At 42.9% G+C, this 17,245-nt stretch overlaps 1 protein-coding gene across 11 annotated transcripts in view; it reads left to right on the forward strand.

The window, feature by feature from the left end:
- P4HA2 (prolyl 4-hydroxylase subunit alpha 2) overlaps positions 1-17,245 on the forward strand; it is a 634,411-nt gene that overhangs the window by 559,251 nt on the left and 57,915 nt on the right. For all 11 annotated transcript variants that reach the window (XM_068277452.1, XM_068277451.1, XM_068277450.1 and 8 more), the window contains 3 exons: positions 320-422; positions 10,656-10,752; positions 11,558-11,709. In XM_068277452.1, coding sequence (XP_068133553.1) covers positions 320-422; positions 10,656-10,752; positions 11,558-11,709 — 352 coding nt within the window. The remainder of the gene's footprint in view (positions 1-319; positions 423-10,655; positions 10,753-11,557; positions 11,710-17,245) is intronic.

A 17,245-nucleotide genomic window follows, 5' to 3' on the forward strand; every position in this document is an offset into this window, starting at 1 on the left:
TGTGTGTGTGTGTGTGTGTGTGTGTGTGTGTGTGTGTGTGTGTGTGTGTGTGTATATATATACAGTGTATGTATATGTGTGTGTGTGTGTGTGTGTGTGTGTGTGTGTGTATGTATGTGTGTGTATATATATTTATTATTTTTTTAACAGATGTACATGCCACTTTGCATAAATTACAGAATGAATTGATTTGTAATACTGTGGATCTATAAAGTGCATGATATATTCCTTAATCCAGCAGCCACACACATGCTTAATTTGTGATACCTGTTATCTTTTCCAGCCATGTAATCATTATTTTACGTGAATATTTTTCTAGATTACATTTGTATTTATGAAGATGACAATCATTGGCATATCTTTGCTTCTCACAAGCTTTTCGTGCACATGGCATGTCCAAGCAGAGTTCTTCACATCTATAGGTAAGTGTTTACCTGCATAATCAGTATCACTGTGGCTACATACACACTTGCATCATAAATTGTATGTGTGGACCTTTATCTACATTTGTCCTAAGTGGCAGGTCTTTAAAGAGGGACTTGCTTGATGTATAGTATGGAGTAAATTATCCAGGATAGCCACTTTTATGTTAATTATCCTGGCGTTTGCATAAGAAATACTTCCTATATCTTTATATTGTTGTATAGTATACGGTATATATTGGTATGTAGCCCTGCCCTCCCAGTAGTATTTAGCCTAGGCTTTTTATTATGCAGCCGCCTTCTCCCAGTGTACTCTGGGAGACCAACCATTGTTTTGGCTCTTTTCGGAACATAAAAGAATCCGTTCCACAGTGATGCACCTGCCAGCAGTAAAGATTTTGCCACCTGAGATAAATTTAAGAATGTAAATCAGGGAGAGGAAAGGTTTTATAATGGGTAAAAACTGACTAATGTATAAAGTAATATTGAAAAAAGTTTAATTTTAAGTTCATTGTATTCAGTAAAGTTCCTTTTTATTACCAAAATAATATTAAAGACCTTGTTTCATGATACTTTTTGCAGACAGTCCATAACCAACATCTGGCATCTAGTGTTCTTTGCTCTTACCGTATTTACTTGAGATTGCAAGTATACCAGTATACAGCATCAGGATAGAAAGTACTTGTAATGTTTACAGTTATGTGCAATACTAAAGCTGTATATGAAATCCTTCCTCTTAAAAGGCCATTACAGTGATCAGAAAGCAAACTCTAGTCACCTCCTTAATTTACCACCTACCTCCTTACATAAAACATACGCCATTTCTTTAGAATCATGATTCACAGAAGCAAGCTCGGTAAGGATAGACAACTGCAAACAAGCTTATATTTATCCCAAGACTACTGTGTTGCTTCTTGTCTCAGTTTGGATGGTACTACAGATCTGTACAGACCGGCCCAATGATGTTGCCCAAAGGGATTGGGTCCCGATCCCCGATGGGCGACATACATTACATCTGTGTACGCACGTTAAAGAATGTAATCAGGAAGGCCACAGGCTCAGTTCAACTCAGGTCTGGCAGACTACAAATAAAATCAGGAGAAGCATATGTGAAGGATTTTGAGAATGGTTATAGGCAAAAACCCACAGATCACCTCCAAAGCCCTTTCTGCACTCACACCACAAACAGTCCCTTGTAAGCAAGGGTTATTTGGTCACAACAAAAAGCGCTTTGCGTGGCAGAAGGAAGGAAGTTGCTACTTTGAAAGTTCATCCCATGATGCACAAAAATCTTAAAAGGCATTCTCATACTTTTTTTTTATATAATTATAACTTGCAGGTTCAGTGGGAGTGATGGTTGTAGAACTTTTTCTAAAGAACTTAGCAGGACCTTCACAATTTAACTCTACAAGCTCATCTATATAATTTGCAGTCTATTCTAGAAAACCTAAATATTGATTATTGGTCATCTTAACTTAATATGAAATTTGACCGGGTAATGTCTAAATTAAATTGGAAACAACCACGTAAGACAGTAACGTGGCAGATATTTTTATATCATATATGCCATATTGGAAGAGTCACAAGGATGCTATTCCAATGTAAGCTTTATTTATTCTGGCTCACAGTGCAGTGAACTGGCAGTGTGTTGACCAGTATCATTCACCACATTTTACTTTGTGAATTATTTTTAACATTTTCCTAAATCTCAGCCTGGGCTTATATTGCATTTTCTGATCAAGTTCTTCTAAGCTGTGATAAATTACAGGCATAGTAATGCAGCAGGTGGTTGTTTTATATTGGACATAGGCTCATTATATGCATCTGTTTATGACTAAGTACATTGCTTTAGGACAAAACATTTCTTCTTACATTACTAGTTGGAGATGTGGGGCCATATGCAATTCACTTTTTCTCCCAAGTTTTCTCCTAGGAGATAATTTTTCATCTTCTGTTTAAAACAAATATAAAGTACTCTGCAATTGAAAAGTACTAAAAAGTAGGTGAAAAATGTGCTGCCAAAATTATTCAGAGTATTTTCTTGCTTGCTGGTGGCTTAAAAAGCATTTTATTAGTAAAGTGTTATATCACCAAGGAGAAAACTTAGTAGAAAAAGTGAATTGCATATGGCCCCTGGTGTCTCACCCCGATTTCCTGCCCATTAATAACGATGTAAGCCGGATATTCAGCATGCTGACCTGAGGTGGTTATATATATATATATATATATATATATATATATATATATATATATATATATATATATATATATATATATATATATACACACACACTCAACTAAGTTGCTGCCATTGTGTAGAGCAGGGTTGCCAAGCGTCCGTATTTGGACGGACAGTCCGTCCTAATGACCCCCAAAACTCAGTGTCCGTACTTGTCCGTACTTTGCAACAGGCGTCCGTTTAAAATGTGTAATTTTCTAAGATATCCTGATGTGCATGCGCACTTCGCTTTAGAAAGCCGCAGATCACTGAGCAGCTGAGCCAGAAGAGCTGCTCTGTCCCTCCCTGAGCTCCCTCCAATCAGTGACAGGCAGCCTTGCATGACGTCTCTCTCCTGCCAATTGAGGCTGTGCACAGCCAGCCCACCCCCCCACACGCTTCTCAGCGCGCACTTGAATTGTGGTCCCGTCTGAAGCAAGCACAGCAGTGCTGAGCCTGGACTCTGATCACCAGTCTTTCTGTGGGTGCAGAGACTCCTCCAGGGAGACTGCACTGCAGGAGGAGCTGCTGTGACTTATCTCCCCGGGGAGACAGGCAGCTATTCTCCACGTCTCTGCCTGGAACGTGTGTGTTTCAGAGATTCCCGCCCTCATCAGCCATCCCTCGCCCCTCAGACTCAGTCATTCAGGTAGGCTCCTCCATGGCTCCATCACTCATAGCAGCTTGGAAAGTTTGTGCGTCTGAACTGAAGAAGAATGTGGCCTGGCATGCTGAACTGCAGATAAATGAAGGAAGGGTCAGGGAGTCGGTCAGGACAGGGTGTCAATTAGTCAGGGAATGTATGAGGTTTTCTCCATCTTCCTCAGTCTCCCTTCTTCCCCAGGAAGCAGGTAACTGGAATAATGTAAGTCAGAGTAGGAGAGGTGATTTACTGTCAGAGCAATGCACTTTTACTTTCTGCAGCAGAGCATATGTGCTGCCTCAGAGACATCCTGTCACTGGTTGCTGTGCACTGCTTCTCTGTTCTGATGCTGAATCAAATCACCTCTCCTACTCTGCAGTTTCTCCCCCAGCTGGATCAGAAAGTTCCTATTAAGTTATATTTGCTGTAGAAGCTGGGGTCGGCATCACTGAGCTCCTGTAGCCTATCCTCTAATCACAGTGTAGTGCTCCCCCACACACAGGCACACTTGACCACTATAATTTGAAGCAAGCCTCTCCTTAAAGGAGAACTGTAGTGAGAGGCATATGGAGGCTGCCATATTTATTTCCTTTTAAGCAATACCAGTTGCCTGGCAGTCCTGCTGAGCTATCTGCCTGCAGTAGTATGAATCACACCAGAAACAAGCATGCAGCTAATCACGTCAGACCTGACAAAAATGACACAAACACCTGGTCTGCTGCATGCTTGTTCAGGAGCTATGGCTAATAGTATTACAGGCAGAGGATCAGCAGGATAGCCAGGCAACTGGTATTGCTTAATAGGAAATAAATATGGCAGCCTCCATATACCTCTCTCTACAGTTCTCCTTTAACCACTTGAGGACCCACCCTTTACCCCCCCTTAAGGACCAGCGCTGTTTGTTGTGATCTGTGCTGGGTGGGCTCTGCAGCCCCCAGCACAGATCAGCGGGCAGGCAGAGCGATCAGATCGCCCCCCTTTTTCCCCCCTATGGGGATGATGTGCAGGGGGGGTCTGATCGCTCCTCCTGTCTGGCTTGTTGCGGGGGGGGGGGGGGCACCTCAAAGCCCCCCTCCGCGGCGAAATTCCCCCCTCCCTCTCCTACCTGCTCATCCCTGGTGATCGGGGCTGCACAGGACGCTATCCGTCCTGTGCAGCCAGTGACAGGAAGTCCCCTGTCACATGGCGGCGATCTCCGGCCGCTGATTGGCCGGGGATCGCCGATCTGCCTTACGGCGCTGCTGCGCAGCAGCGCCGTACAATGTAAACAAAGCGGATTATTTCCGCTTGTGTTTACATTTAGCCTGCGAGCCGCCATCGGCCATTTAGCCGCAAGCCTTTATTTATGTACAGGGGATGATCTCTATGACTATGGTAGGATTAGATTGTGAGCTCCTCTGAGGACAGTCAGTGACATGACTATGTACTCTGTAAAGTGCTGCAGGAGATGTCAGTGCTATATAAATACAGACTAACCAGCAAGCTCGTGGTGACCCAGAACTCATTGGAGTGTGTAAGGGACTACAGTGGTCCTAAAAGCCCCCTTACTAAGATGTTAAGAAAAACAAAAGTTTGCTTTCCTAAAACAGAAAGAATTTGCGATAATTCAGGTTGGAGTGAGCTCGAGATGTCTCCCATATTTTCAGCAGTGTTGCTCTGGGAGACATCTCGAGCTCACTCCAACCTGAATTATCACAAATTCTTTCTGTTTTAGGAAAGCAAACTTTTTTGTTTTTCTTAACATCTTAGTAAGAGGGCTTTTAGGACCATTGTAGTCCCTTACACAACTCCGCCCCCTGTCCGTCCAAAATTTTGTGTGTCCTGCTTTTTTGGGCCTTTTGTCCGTCAAAAATTAGAAATTGGGTTGGCAACCCTGGTGTAGAGGAACAACTGCACAGCCTGTGGGCTAACCTCCCCCAGGTCCAAATGGGAGATTCAATAGAAGGTCATGGAGAGTGTCAGGGCTTAGATCCAGGGGACTTTTAAAGTGTACCTGAGAACAGTCTAAATAAATAAATATTTATAAATACCTGGGGCTTCCTCCAGCCCCCTTCAGGCTAATCGGTCCTTCGCCATTGATAGATACCCCATTAGTCCGGCCGCGTGGGCTCCCCCTGTCGCGATCCCACGCCGGCGGCGGGAGCGTGGCAGTGACCGATCTCCGGTTTACTTTAAATCCAGATGAAAATGCATATATTGGCGAGTCTACTATATATCGTGATAGCAGACAAGCACTTGAAGCCAGTAATGATGACACAACTCCATATCTGAATAACTTGGGATGATGTGTAAAATGTAAATAATAATTCTACAATAATAATTATTCAGACAGTTGTATAGTGCTTTTCTCCGGTCGGGCTCAAAGCGTTTGAGAACTGCAGCAACTAAGGGTGCGCTCAGTAGGCTTCCCTGCAGTGCTAGCAAATCTTGCCCAAGGACTCCTTACTGTTAAAGGTACTGGCTTACTGAATAGGGAGAACCGAGATTCGAACCGTTACTAAAAAATAGAACAAAGGTTCCATATTAAATTTAGAAATTGAGAAATCTACAGTAATTTTTTTAAATTAAAAATATAAACTCATTTTTAATTTGATGACTGCAACATTGCGGATAAATATATACATAACCATTATATAGACCTTTTTCACCTGACTGTGTTATACCTTGGGGCAGCAGTTGTCTGATATTTGTGTCCCACATAGTACAACTCTTTCTGAGAGAGTGCAGTGTATTACGTTACTGACACGTTTTAATACTGGTTTTTACCAACAATCCCTTTGTATATCAAACAAGTGAAGGGGGATCAGAAAATAACCCCCCCCCCCCCCCCATTTCTTTGATTTTATTGTTTGACCTTTGTTAAAGTGACTAATAAAAGTTCTATCTTATACTATTGTACAGATAGGGCTTGTCTTCTGGACCTTTATTTATTTATTTATTTATTTGTTGTATTTATAAAGCGCCAACATATTACGCAGCGCTGGACATTAATTTAGGTTACAGACAATATTTAGGGGTGACAAACAGCAATATGACAATACAGGAATACAAGAAAACCAGATCACACAGCACAGTATGAGTACAAGGTAATGCTTAGTCAGTCACTGGATGGGAGCATGGAGTTAGGCAAGTTAGGTTCACTCAAATGCATAGCATGGGTGCACAGTAATAGAGGTGCATGATCAGGTAGGACACAAAAGGAGTGAGGACCCTGCCCAAAGGCTTACAATCTAGAGGGAGAGGTAGGGACACGAGAGGTAGGGGACCAGAGTTCGGCTGTGGGTTTAGAGCAATTGTGAGGGGTGGTAGGCAAGAGTGAAAAGGTGAGTTTTGAGGGCCTTCTTGAAGGTGTTGAAAGAGGGGGCTGCCCTAATGGGTGGAGGTAGGGAGTTCCATAGTGTCGGAGCGGCTCTTGAGAAGTCTTGGAGGCGTGCATGGGACTGGGTGATGCGGGGGACGGTCAGGCGAAGTTCATTGGAGGAGCGGAGTGAGCGGCTTGGTGTGTATCTCTGAGTAAGATCAGAAATGTAGGTTGGACAGGTTTTGTGGATGGATTTGTAGGTCAGACACAATATCTTGAATCTGATTCTGGACTGGATAGGAAGCCAGTGGAGGGATTCACGGAGGGGAGCCGCCCTGGTGGAGCGATGGGAGGAGTGGATAATTCTGGCAGCCGCATTCATGATGGACTGCAGTGGGGCTATTCGGGTCTTAGGGAGTCCAGACAGAAGGGCATTGCAGTAGTCGAGGCGAGAAATTATGAGGGCATGGATGAGGAGTTTGGTGGTGGCAGGGGTCAGGAAAGGGCGAATCTTACAGATGTTACGAAGGTGGAAGTTGCAGGACTTTGTGAGGTTTTGGATGTGGGGAGTGAAGGAGAGTGCGGAGTCCAGGGTGACACCCAGACAGCGGGCTTGAGAGGTAGGGTGAATAGTAGTGTGGTTAACAGTGACCTGCACATCTGGGAGGTCCAGGGATGACCGGGGTGGGAAGATCATAAATTCCGTTTTGTCTAGATTTAGTTTTAGGAACCTAGCGGACATCCAGGAGGAGATGGCAGATAGGCAGGAGGAGACCTTGTCCATGGTAGTGGTGGATATGTCAGGGGTGTGGAGATAGATTTGGGTGTCATCTGCATACAGATGATAGTTAAAACCCATGGAGGAGATAACCTTGCCAATGGAGGATGTGTATAGGGAGAACAGTAGGGGGCCAAGGACCGAGCCTTGGGGGACACCCACTGAGAGGTGGTTGGGGGTGGACGAGGACTCATTGAAGGAGGTCGTGAAGGAGCGGTTGGAGAGGTAGGATGAAAGCCAGGTCAGGGCGAGATCGTGAATGCCCATGGATTGGAGGGACTGGAGGAGTAGGGGATGATCTACTGTATCAAAAGCTGCTGAAAGGTCAAGGAGGAGGAGAATGGTGTATTTACCTTCAGCTTTAGCTAAGGCAAGGTCATTGACCACTTTGGTGAGAGCCGTTTCGGTTGAGTGGGCAGGCCGAAATCCAGATTGCAGTGGGTCTAGTAGTGAGTTGGCATTGAGGTACTGGGTCAGGCGTTTGTGAACCAGACGCTCAAGGAGTTTTGAGGCGAAGGGGAGGAGGGAGATCGGGCTGTAGTTGGAGGGTAGCGAGGGGTCGAGGGAGGGTTTCTTGAGCAGAGGCAGTACAGTGGCCTGCTTGAAGTCTGAGGGGAAGGTGCCTGTGGATAGGGAGAGGTTAAACATGGTAGTAAGGACTGGGGCCAGATCCGTGAAGTGAGGCTGAAGTAGATCAGAAGGGATAGGGTCAAGGGGGGAGGTAGTGGTATGGGAAGTCTGCAGTAGGTGGTTGACCTCCTCAGTGGCAGTAGGAGTGAAGGAGGTGAGGGGAGGATAGGGTGGAGAAGGAGTAGGTTGTGAGCAGGTGGGAGGTGAAGATTGAAGATTGGATATTTCCTGACGGATGGAGACTATTTTGTTGGTGAAGTGGGTGGCTAAATCTGTGGCAGAGAGGGAGGAAACAGAAGGTGGGGGGGTGGGTTTAAGCAGGGAGTTGAAGGTGCTAAAAAGACGCCGGGGATTGGAAGCTTGTGCTCCGATGAGCTTGGTAAAGTATTCCTGCTTCGCATGAGCAAGGGCAGTGTGGAACTGCTGCAGGTTAGTCTTGTACTGTAGGAAATCCTGGTTTAGTCGAGTTTTCCGCCATTTTCGTTCAGTGGCGCGTGTTTCCCTCTGGAGGTTGCGAGTATGGGTAGTGCGCCAGGGCTGGGGGTTAGGGGGTCGGTTGCGGCGGAATATTGGTGGAGCAGCTTTCTCTAGGGTTGATGAGAGAATTTGGTGATACTGAGCTGCAGCAAGATTAGGACAGGTTAGGGTGGGGAGAGTGGAGGATAGGCCATGGAGGGAGTCAGCAAGGACGCCAGGGTTGAGCTTGCGTAGGTCTCGCTGCCATCGACCAGGTGGGTGGGCGGGTAGTTTGGAGGTGCCTTCCGTGAGGAGGTTGAAGGCGAGAAGGTAATGGTCTGAGGGTGGAAATGGTGCGATGTCGAGGTCTGCAATGGTGGTGGATTTAGTGAATATAAGGTCGAGAGTGTGACGTGCAGTGTGAGTGGGGGCGTTGGTGTGTTGTACTAGGCCATGTGAGTTGGCTATGGTGAGTAGCCGGGTCGCAACAGAGTTCTTGGGTTCATTGATGGGTATATTGAAATCCCCGAGGATGATGGTGGGGAGGTCAGAGGAGGACCTTTATACTGCAGTTCTTGTTTGAAGTCAAATATGGGACAAGGGCAACAAAACACTTAGAGCCATATTCAGTTCAGAGCGATAAGTAGCTCTCAGCGGGTGAGCTAATTATCACTTGGCCACCACATAAGGTTTGCCAGCTTCACTCATGCAATGATGGAGCATAAAGCTATTCGCCTGAGTGATGCGTCTATGTGTTGGGAGATGGGGAGTGAGGTTTTTTGCTGTAATGCTGTCCTTCAGCGCCATGGCACTGCTGTCTTGCTCCCCGGGAGATCTTTTGCTGTTAACTGAGCGATGGCCGATAGCTTTGTTCTCGCAGCTCACCCCGTCCGCCACATGGCATCACCTCTGCACCGCTCCGTTGGCCCTCCGCCCCCACACATTGCCAAAGAACATCGTTCGACTGTAGGTCCCAGTCCCCATTGTGGGACATCAACATAGCGTGTGCACGGGCCTTAAAACTGCAAGATATTTAAGCAGGTGAACGTACTAGATCTGTTTAGGACAACACATTTCATGTGTCTATCAGTAGGGATTTAACACCACTTCCAAAATTGTCACACCACAAATTATATGACGTTTTATGGCAAGCACAGTTGTAACAGGCTTCAAAATAGCTAACAGTAGCAGCTCCCAATGTATTAGCTTCTTATATCAATTTTATGAAGAGGTTACCTGGCTAGACCCCATTTAATTTGCATTTTTTTTATAGGGCCGTGACATAGGTTATCTTTAGGGCAGTGATTTTTATGTATTTCCTAGAACCCTCCTCCTAACCCTTAATGGGCTGTCCACTTTAGTACACTCATCTTCAGGGTAGAGTAAAACTACTGCTGCTAATAATCTATAAAGTTTTTCAGATGTTGCTAACAGTGTCCTTATTATTTAAATTGGATTCCTTTGGCTTCACATTTTTATTGTTGCAAAAAATGTGTCATCGCTGTACACTGACAGTGCCAGTGTAATCCCTCCCCTTCCTTGTTGCTTATATTATGGTGATATTAGGTATTTACAGTATATTACACAGACAATTTCTGCAGAAGAACACCAAACGATTCATGTCTTCAACTTTCCTACAGGAGCTCACAATCTAATCTCTATTATGGTCATAATCTTAATGCAGGGTGCACATCATGCAATTTTCCTTTCAGATCAAAGGGAAATTTACTGTTATTAGATCATTTCCAGCATGTTTGATCTGCTTCCAATCAAGAAATTGGATTGATTTTCGAGATTCAGTAATGCGCAAAATTGATCCCTTTATTGATTGGAAGCAGATCGGACATGCTGGAAATTACCGAACAACGGGAAATTTCTAGTTGATTTGACAGGAACCTTACATGTATGTCAAGGTGAGCATTACATTGTGTTAACCAGGCATAAGGTCAGTTTTGGGGGAGGGTGGGGGATGCGGGACATCTTAACTTACTAGTATTTGGGGGGGGGGGGGGAAGTAGGAGGAAACCCACACAAACTGAGTGAGCACATGCAAACTCTATGCAGATAGTGTCCTGGCTGAGAATGATAACTGGGACCCTAGTGCTGCAACAGTGTTAACCATTTAATACAGTGGCTTTAGAAGGTATACATCAATGTACAGTTTCTCTTCTTGGGATTGTAATGTATGTACTTTGTTAATGCTACAGGTCAAATGACAGACCTATTATACAAGGAAAGAGATCTTGTGCAGTCTCTGAAAGAATATATTAGAGAAGAAGAGGAACGGCTGGAAAAAATAAAAAGGTAAATGAAACATTTTCTATCCCCAGACACACACCTACCGTATGCAGCACGTTTCTTGTGGGACACTGATATCTCGGAGATTTGTTCTGATTCAGTGACTGTAAATGCAGCATTTTCCTGTTCAGCCATTTATTTGAGGTATCCCGTGCATGGGTTTTATGTTTGGGGGTTTGATCCCAATGAATCATTCTGCTGTAGTAGGGCTGTAATTTTCACTAAGCCCTAGATTGCACAGCTGTGTTGTATGAATATGTAACATCTGATTTTCTTAATAGAACCGGAGGTGAATCTGCAACGTATAACCCATTTGCATCACATTAGGATGAAAACACTTGATTTTCCATGCACCGTATTAGGATTGATTTTACTATCCCCAAATTGCAGTTGGCTTAATTGAATTTCATATTGTTGTCTGAAGCCTATCTCTTATGCTATCAAAGAGCTAAAGGACCACTCTACCCAGAAGTGACATTTCACTGATACATGGATGTTAACTGTAATTATTCATTGCCTTTTTTTAACTCTTGGGAGTAGTAATTGGTGAGTTCCCCATTCTGATGTTTCTATTCAACGCACCATGACTGCTACAAAACAAAACCGAGAGTCTTTCTTATTCTGTTGATCCTCTTTTATGCAAACCGATGAAAGCTGGAAAGTTATGCTCTTGAAAATAGTCCCAGCATGTAGCTGCAGGAATTTCCTGTTCGTGTGATACGCCAATAACTAATATAACCAGCTGCTATCTACTCAAAGCTCAACTGTAACTTTCAGGACTACTAATAAAGGCTTGTTTTCATATTTTCAGCTGGGCATCCCAGGTAGAACATCTTACGGTTAAATCTACTCATGATCCGGAGGGGTTTCTTGGACATCCTGTAAACGCTTATAAGCTTGTTAAGAGGCTCAACTCAGAATGGCTTTCCCTGGAGAACTTGGTTCTGCAAGATTCAACCAAAGGTAACTTGAGTAACTTTAATCTGGTAGTGAATACTGTCAAGTCATGTGTGCTGACAGCTACATGTTGGTTATTCTCATCAATATGCGTTTCATGTCAATAAGCCAGTGTTAGGACTGTCCATGCTTGTGGGCCATTAATATAATACATATAATAATAAAACAATAACATTTGGAAAGCACTTTACAGGAGAGAAGTGCTTGTGTGTGTGACATTTTAAGACGTAAGCTGAGCTGAAATACAAACAGAAGCAATGCTCCTTTGGACTCTCCAACACTAAAACCATATCAGAAACATTGGCTCACTCTTTCAGCTTCTATTTACTTCAGATAATGTGATAGAATTCCACAAGGTGTTGGACAAACTCATTTGCATAGATAAGAGCTGTGTTTTTTTTTTGTTGTTTTTGTTTTGTTTTGTTTTTTTCCTTTTTAGCAATTGCTGTGCTGGAAAACAGAAAGGGGCTGCAGACCAGACCTAATTTGCATATTAGCTGTTTTGTTACATTACAGTGCAAAAAAACCAAATAAGGTTATATTAGATAACTGTCCTCTCCTGTCTGTGGAAGCCCTGTAGGAACTAAACTAAATTACTGATCACCACTAGAGGGAGCAAGATGTACTTGTTTATGTAATAAAAATACAGGAAATAAAATTGTCACAGTATAACCAACATTTGTATGCATCATTTAATGTGTTTAACAAACTATAAATCTTAATTGGCCATTGTATATAAACCAGCTTTAACTGAAGTTTGCTGGCTTTTAAAACAATGTGAAAATTTGATCTTGATGGCTCAAGCAGGATTTTCCAGCCATGAATAAATTATAAGATATCTTCTGGGATTCTGTGCTACTCCAGCTAGCGATGTTTCTTGTGTTGTTGGCTGTCATAGTGTGTAAGAGCATTGTAGATTGTCAGAACAGCACTGATGACTTTTACACAGATTGGTGTATGTTTTCCCTGCAGCTTCAGCCTGTATTCGAGTTAAGGACTTTTGTAAACCGCCAAGAGTTAGCTCATGTTCTCTGCAGAACTGGCTGGAAACTCGTTGTCACTGCCATACTCTACCACAAGAATAATTCCTGACCTTCTCATCCCACTTCTATGTTCTGTAATGGAATGTGAGCCAGTTTTCTAAACTTGGAACCTACAGCTGGATTTAAATTGATTTCAGCTGTAGCATTAATTTGACTACAGCACAATCCTGATAGATGTATTTTACAGACTTAAGTTTTGACATGTAAGCACTTGAATCCTGTAAAAAAAATGTAAGGGGATTCCCATCAGGAGATTCCTGTATACGTCAAAATTAAAGTTGCCGTGAAATGAGGACAAATGCTCTGTAAACATTTTTTTTTTAACCTGATATTAAGTTATATTAACTGCAGACCACAGAAAATGTGCAGTGTGTATACATTAGATTGTTAAATTATGTAAAGCTCTTGAAAGTGTTGCAGGTCAGCTCCATCAGGTCTTGGCTGTGATAGATACTTTACTGCTGAAATAATCCACTGTGTTATCACTCTTCCCAGTGTAGCATATTATTTCAGAGTATTATTGAGGTATACTACCCTGTATTCCAGTAGTAGCAGCATTACCTTTAGTACTGGATGGATTTGTGCACTCCACCATTAGGAAGGGCTAGGGCTCTGGCAAATCCACTATGTCTGCACCACAAAGTTTTTTATTTTTAGCAGTTGTCTTTCACAACCATTAGGCAGATAGCTGGATGGAATGTACAAGGTGAAAGAAATCTATGGCAATCTTGCTGTATCTCTTTTTTTTTTTTTTTTTTTTTTTTTTTTTTTTGCATCTAGTGTTTTAAATGTTTTATTGATGGTTAGATTTTGCTGCATTTGCACAGGGCAGGAAAATCTGCCTAGATTATATGAAGTAAAAATGAAATTAATGATGAACAGGAAGAAAGAAAGTGTGGTGGCAGTATAGGAAATGTTGCCTTGCTGCTAAAAATAAGGTGTGAATTGCAGTATGTCTTAACACCATTAAGAAGTCTCAACTCATCATTGCCTATATACTTCTACTACCAGCATTTGACACAAAGTAAGGCCATCTTTGTGAAAATCATAGTTTCCCTCTACTAAACAGCAGTTAGTACTGGAAGAAGCCATCTTGCATAATAATGTTATATACAGTCCAATCAGAAGGCTTTGCAGTCAGGAAAATAGTGTGTCTAATCTATTAGAGCAGAATGGACATTTTGACTGTATTTCCGTTTTAAGCTGGTATGCTATCCTTGAAATGTGATTGTTGTTTGTGATTGTGTCCATGCCCCTACACTAAAGAGTTTTTCCCTGTAAAACAGTTACCAAGCAGCTCGGGGTTACCCAAACCACTAGGAATGTATAGGGGGCTAAAAGAGACTGAAAAGCCCTCCTACTAAAAAGCAAAACTTGGTGTGATTTGCCTTCTTCAAACAGAAGGAAACTTGGAATAATTCAGCTTTAAGTGAACATTTGTGGTTACCCACAATGCACCACTACTGAATATGCAAATTATCTTTTTATGCCCCTGTAAGCCAGGCTAGCATCCAAAACCGCTGGTGTATAGCAAGTCTGTAGCTTTAAATTTTACACAGCCATATCAACCCCACATGTAGACAGCCTGTTTCAGACTTTTGGATCTCATCAGTACATGGCAGTGATTGATATTGCTGTATGGGTAAGGGCTTGGACCAGTACAGCAGAGTTACCAAGCAGCTCGGTGTGACCCAAACCACTAGGAATGTTTAGGGGCTAAAAGAGACCGAAAATCCCTGTGTGATTTGCCTTCTTAAAACAGAAGGAAAGTGTATTTCCAGATTTTCAACATATTTTTGGATGGTTTGAGGGCCCTTTTACACTATGGCCTTGTGGGTAAGCAATTTTACTGCAAGAGGCAGCTAAGTCAATGAAAGTCTATGGAAATGTCATACTTAATATGATGCACTGCAATGGAAGTAGTTAAATTGCCGCACCCCTGCCGTAAAGTCATCTGTGCGTTATGCAGAAATGCAAGTCTGTCACGACACAGTAAGTGTAAACGACGGCGCACAGTGGGACACGATGTGCATGTGTGGACTGACAGGATTCCCAATGAAGTACTTCCTGTCAAGCAAGGAGTACGTTACTGAACGGTGGCGGGCTTATGCATATGACCCTGTTGGCGCACTCTGCTGCAGGGTCATATGAAGTGCAGATTCGTGCTCTGTGATGATCCCCTGGCAAGCTACCCTGCTGTGGGACACAAGTATAAAAGCAGCCTGAATGTGTTAGTAATATGCATTTAGTTTTTTTTTTTTTTGGGGGGGGGGGAAGGGGTTTTTTAAAGTTCATGCCCCCACCTCTGCATGCCTGTTCCTTTTCTGGATGAAATTAAGTACTTTTATGACTCTTGTTGTACCTGACTTTCGTTTTGTTGGGGATCCAGATATTTACACAAATGGTTATTTAAGATGTCACAGTATCTGTGCTTTTGTCTTCTGGTTTCTTTCTGAATACATCATTGTCTGTAGCCCTTCTGTGGTTTCAGTAATACAGCACTTCTCTGTATAAAGTACAGGCTGTGCAGGTTTTGGTTGAGAGGAATCGCATTATAATCACAGTACAGTGGGATAGAGTTGCTCAGTCAGCAGAATGGATTGTATCCCTGATCACAGAATAAGCTAGGCTAGGTTCACAGTGGGACGGTGTGGAGGGGCATTAGGGAGGCATTGCAACGCTGAAAGACGCACTGCTATGTTAAGTCTATGCAGCGTTAGCGTTGTGGTGTAACATGTTGCGTTATCGTTACGGACTGCTGCATTGAGTTACCGTTAAACGCACATGTAAACTGGTACATGGAAGCATACTTTTCAATGTCTGTATGCTTCACTGTATGCAGAGTAACGTGGCTGTGATGTGTGTTACAATTTTTTTGTTCCATTGCATTGTGTTCCTGTTACACACGGAACACAACGTCCCACTGCGAACCTAGCCTCATGGCTTTTTTCCACTGACCGTGTTTTTGATCCTATTTTACATTGCATATGATTAGCATTGATTCTCTGATCGCAAGGGCACCATGATTTCAATGCTTACCGCTGTGCCTCTTTTCCACTAATGTGATTTTTTTTTTATTTTTTTTGGTCCCACCAAATGCAGTACATGCAGCATTTTACTGCATTTGTGTCAAATGTGACAAAACATTAGGAAAATGCAATCGCACTGTGAAGATGACCAGTTGCTTGAAAATAACAGTTAATAGACTAACATTTTAATCTGCTATCATGCTTTTCAGAGTAAAAGAGTCCTTATAAAGCGTTTTGCCCATATTAGTTGAACTTGTTAAAGGAACTCTGAACAATATGGAAGCTGGCATATTTATTTCTTTTAATGAATTCCACTTGCCTAGTATCCTGCTGATCTCTTTGCCTGCGGTACAATTTTGTATTAGCCAAACATGCATGTTGCTAACCCAGTCAGCCTGCATATGCTTGTTCAGGGTCTATGGCTTAAAGCTGGGGGCCCCAAACTTATTCGGTCAAGGGCCAGAACAACATAATTCAGACTGCTGGTGGGCAGGAACATACATAAGATCATGTTGAAAAACATCACATTGAATCTAGTTATTGATTCCCCCAATCATGCATGGAGAACTCCCAGCAGCAGCCATTCAGTCATGCGGTGCCCAAAGAGTCTTTTTTTGCACCAGACAGTGAAGCATACCCAGGTGATAATCTGCCATCCAAATTGACAGCAGTGTCACCTGATGCAGAATTGGACTGGAAGCCAGTGAATAACTGCTTTCTGGCTTCTACAGTATGTGGATTGGTGGGTGCCAGCACTGCTATTCTATATGCGGGCTGTCGATATTTAAAGGTGCAGTGGGCAACATCTATAAGTTATACATTTTGCGTTTGGGGGGCCAGTGGAAATGCCTCGGCAGGCTGCGGGCCTTAGTTTGAGGACCACTGGCTTGAAGTATTAGAGGCAAAGTATCAGCAGGGCAGCCAGGCAATTCTCAGGAAATAAATGCCAGCCTCAATATTCCTCTGTTCAGGTGTCTTTTAAGTATTGCTTGTATTTTGGAAGACTTCAGTTTACATTTAGATTGTATAATTAAAGAGTCAGCATATTTCCCTTCCAACCTAGTAAATTGTTCATGGAGTTCCTTCAGTGCTTTCTGCATTGGAAATATACACATCAGTGGGGATAAATGAGGAAAACTTGTGCGTGATCCAGAAGGGCTTATATAGTTAATACAATGTTTCAGGCTCAGAAGAGCACATGCACATTTTTCCTAAGCAATGGAAGTCCCTAAGCTATTTTGTTACTATAGAAACAAATTAATCCTCCCTCTACTTTACCTGAGAACACTGCGTCCCAGTCAAGTCTGGGACTAGCTCTGATAACTATATTTCCATGAAGTGAAGAACAGATAAAAAGTAAATTACTTTTACATTTTTACTTACTTTATCTTGGTCAGTACCTGTAGCTTATGGAGGTTGATTATTATAATTCATACAAGTGGTGCACATAGTCCCTTGCACACAAAAGTA

This window comes from Hyperolius riggenbachi, chromosome 3 (assembly GCF_040937935.1).
Source record: "Hyperolius riggenbachi isolate aHypRig1 chromosome 3, aHypRig1.pri, whole genome shotgun sequence".
NCBI lineage: Eukaryota > Metazoa > Chordata > Amphibia > Anura > Hyperoliidae > Hyperolius > Hyperolius riggenbachi.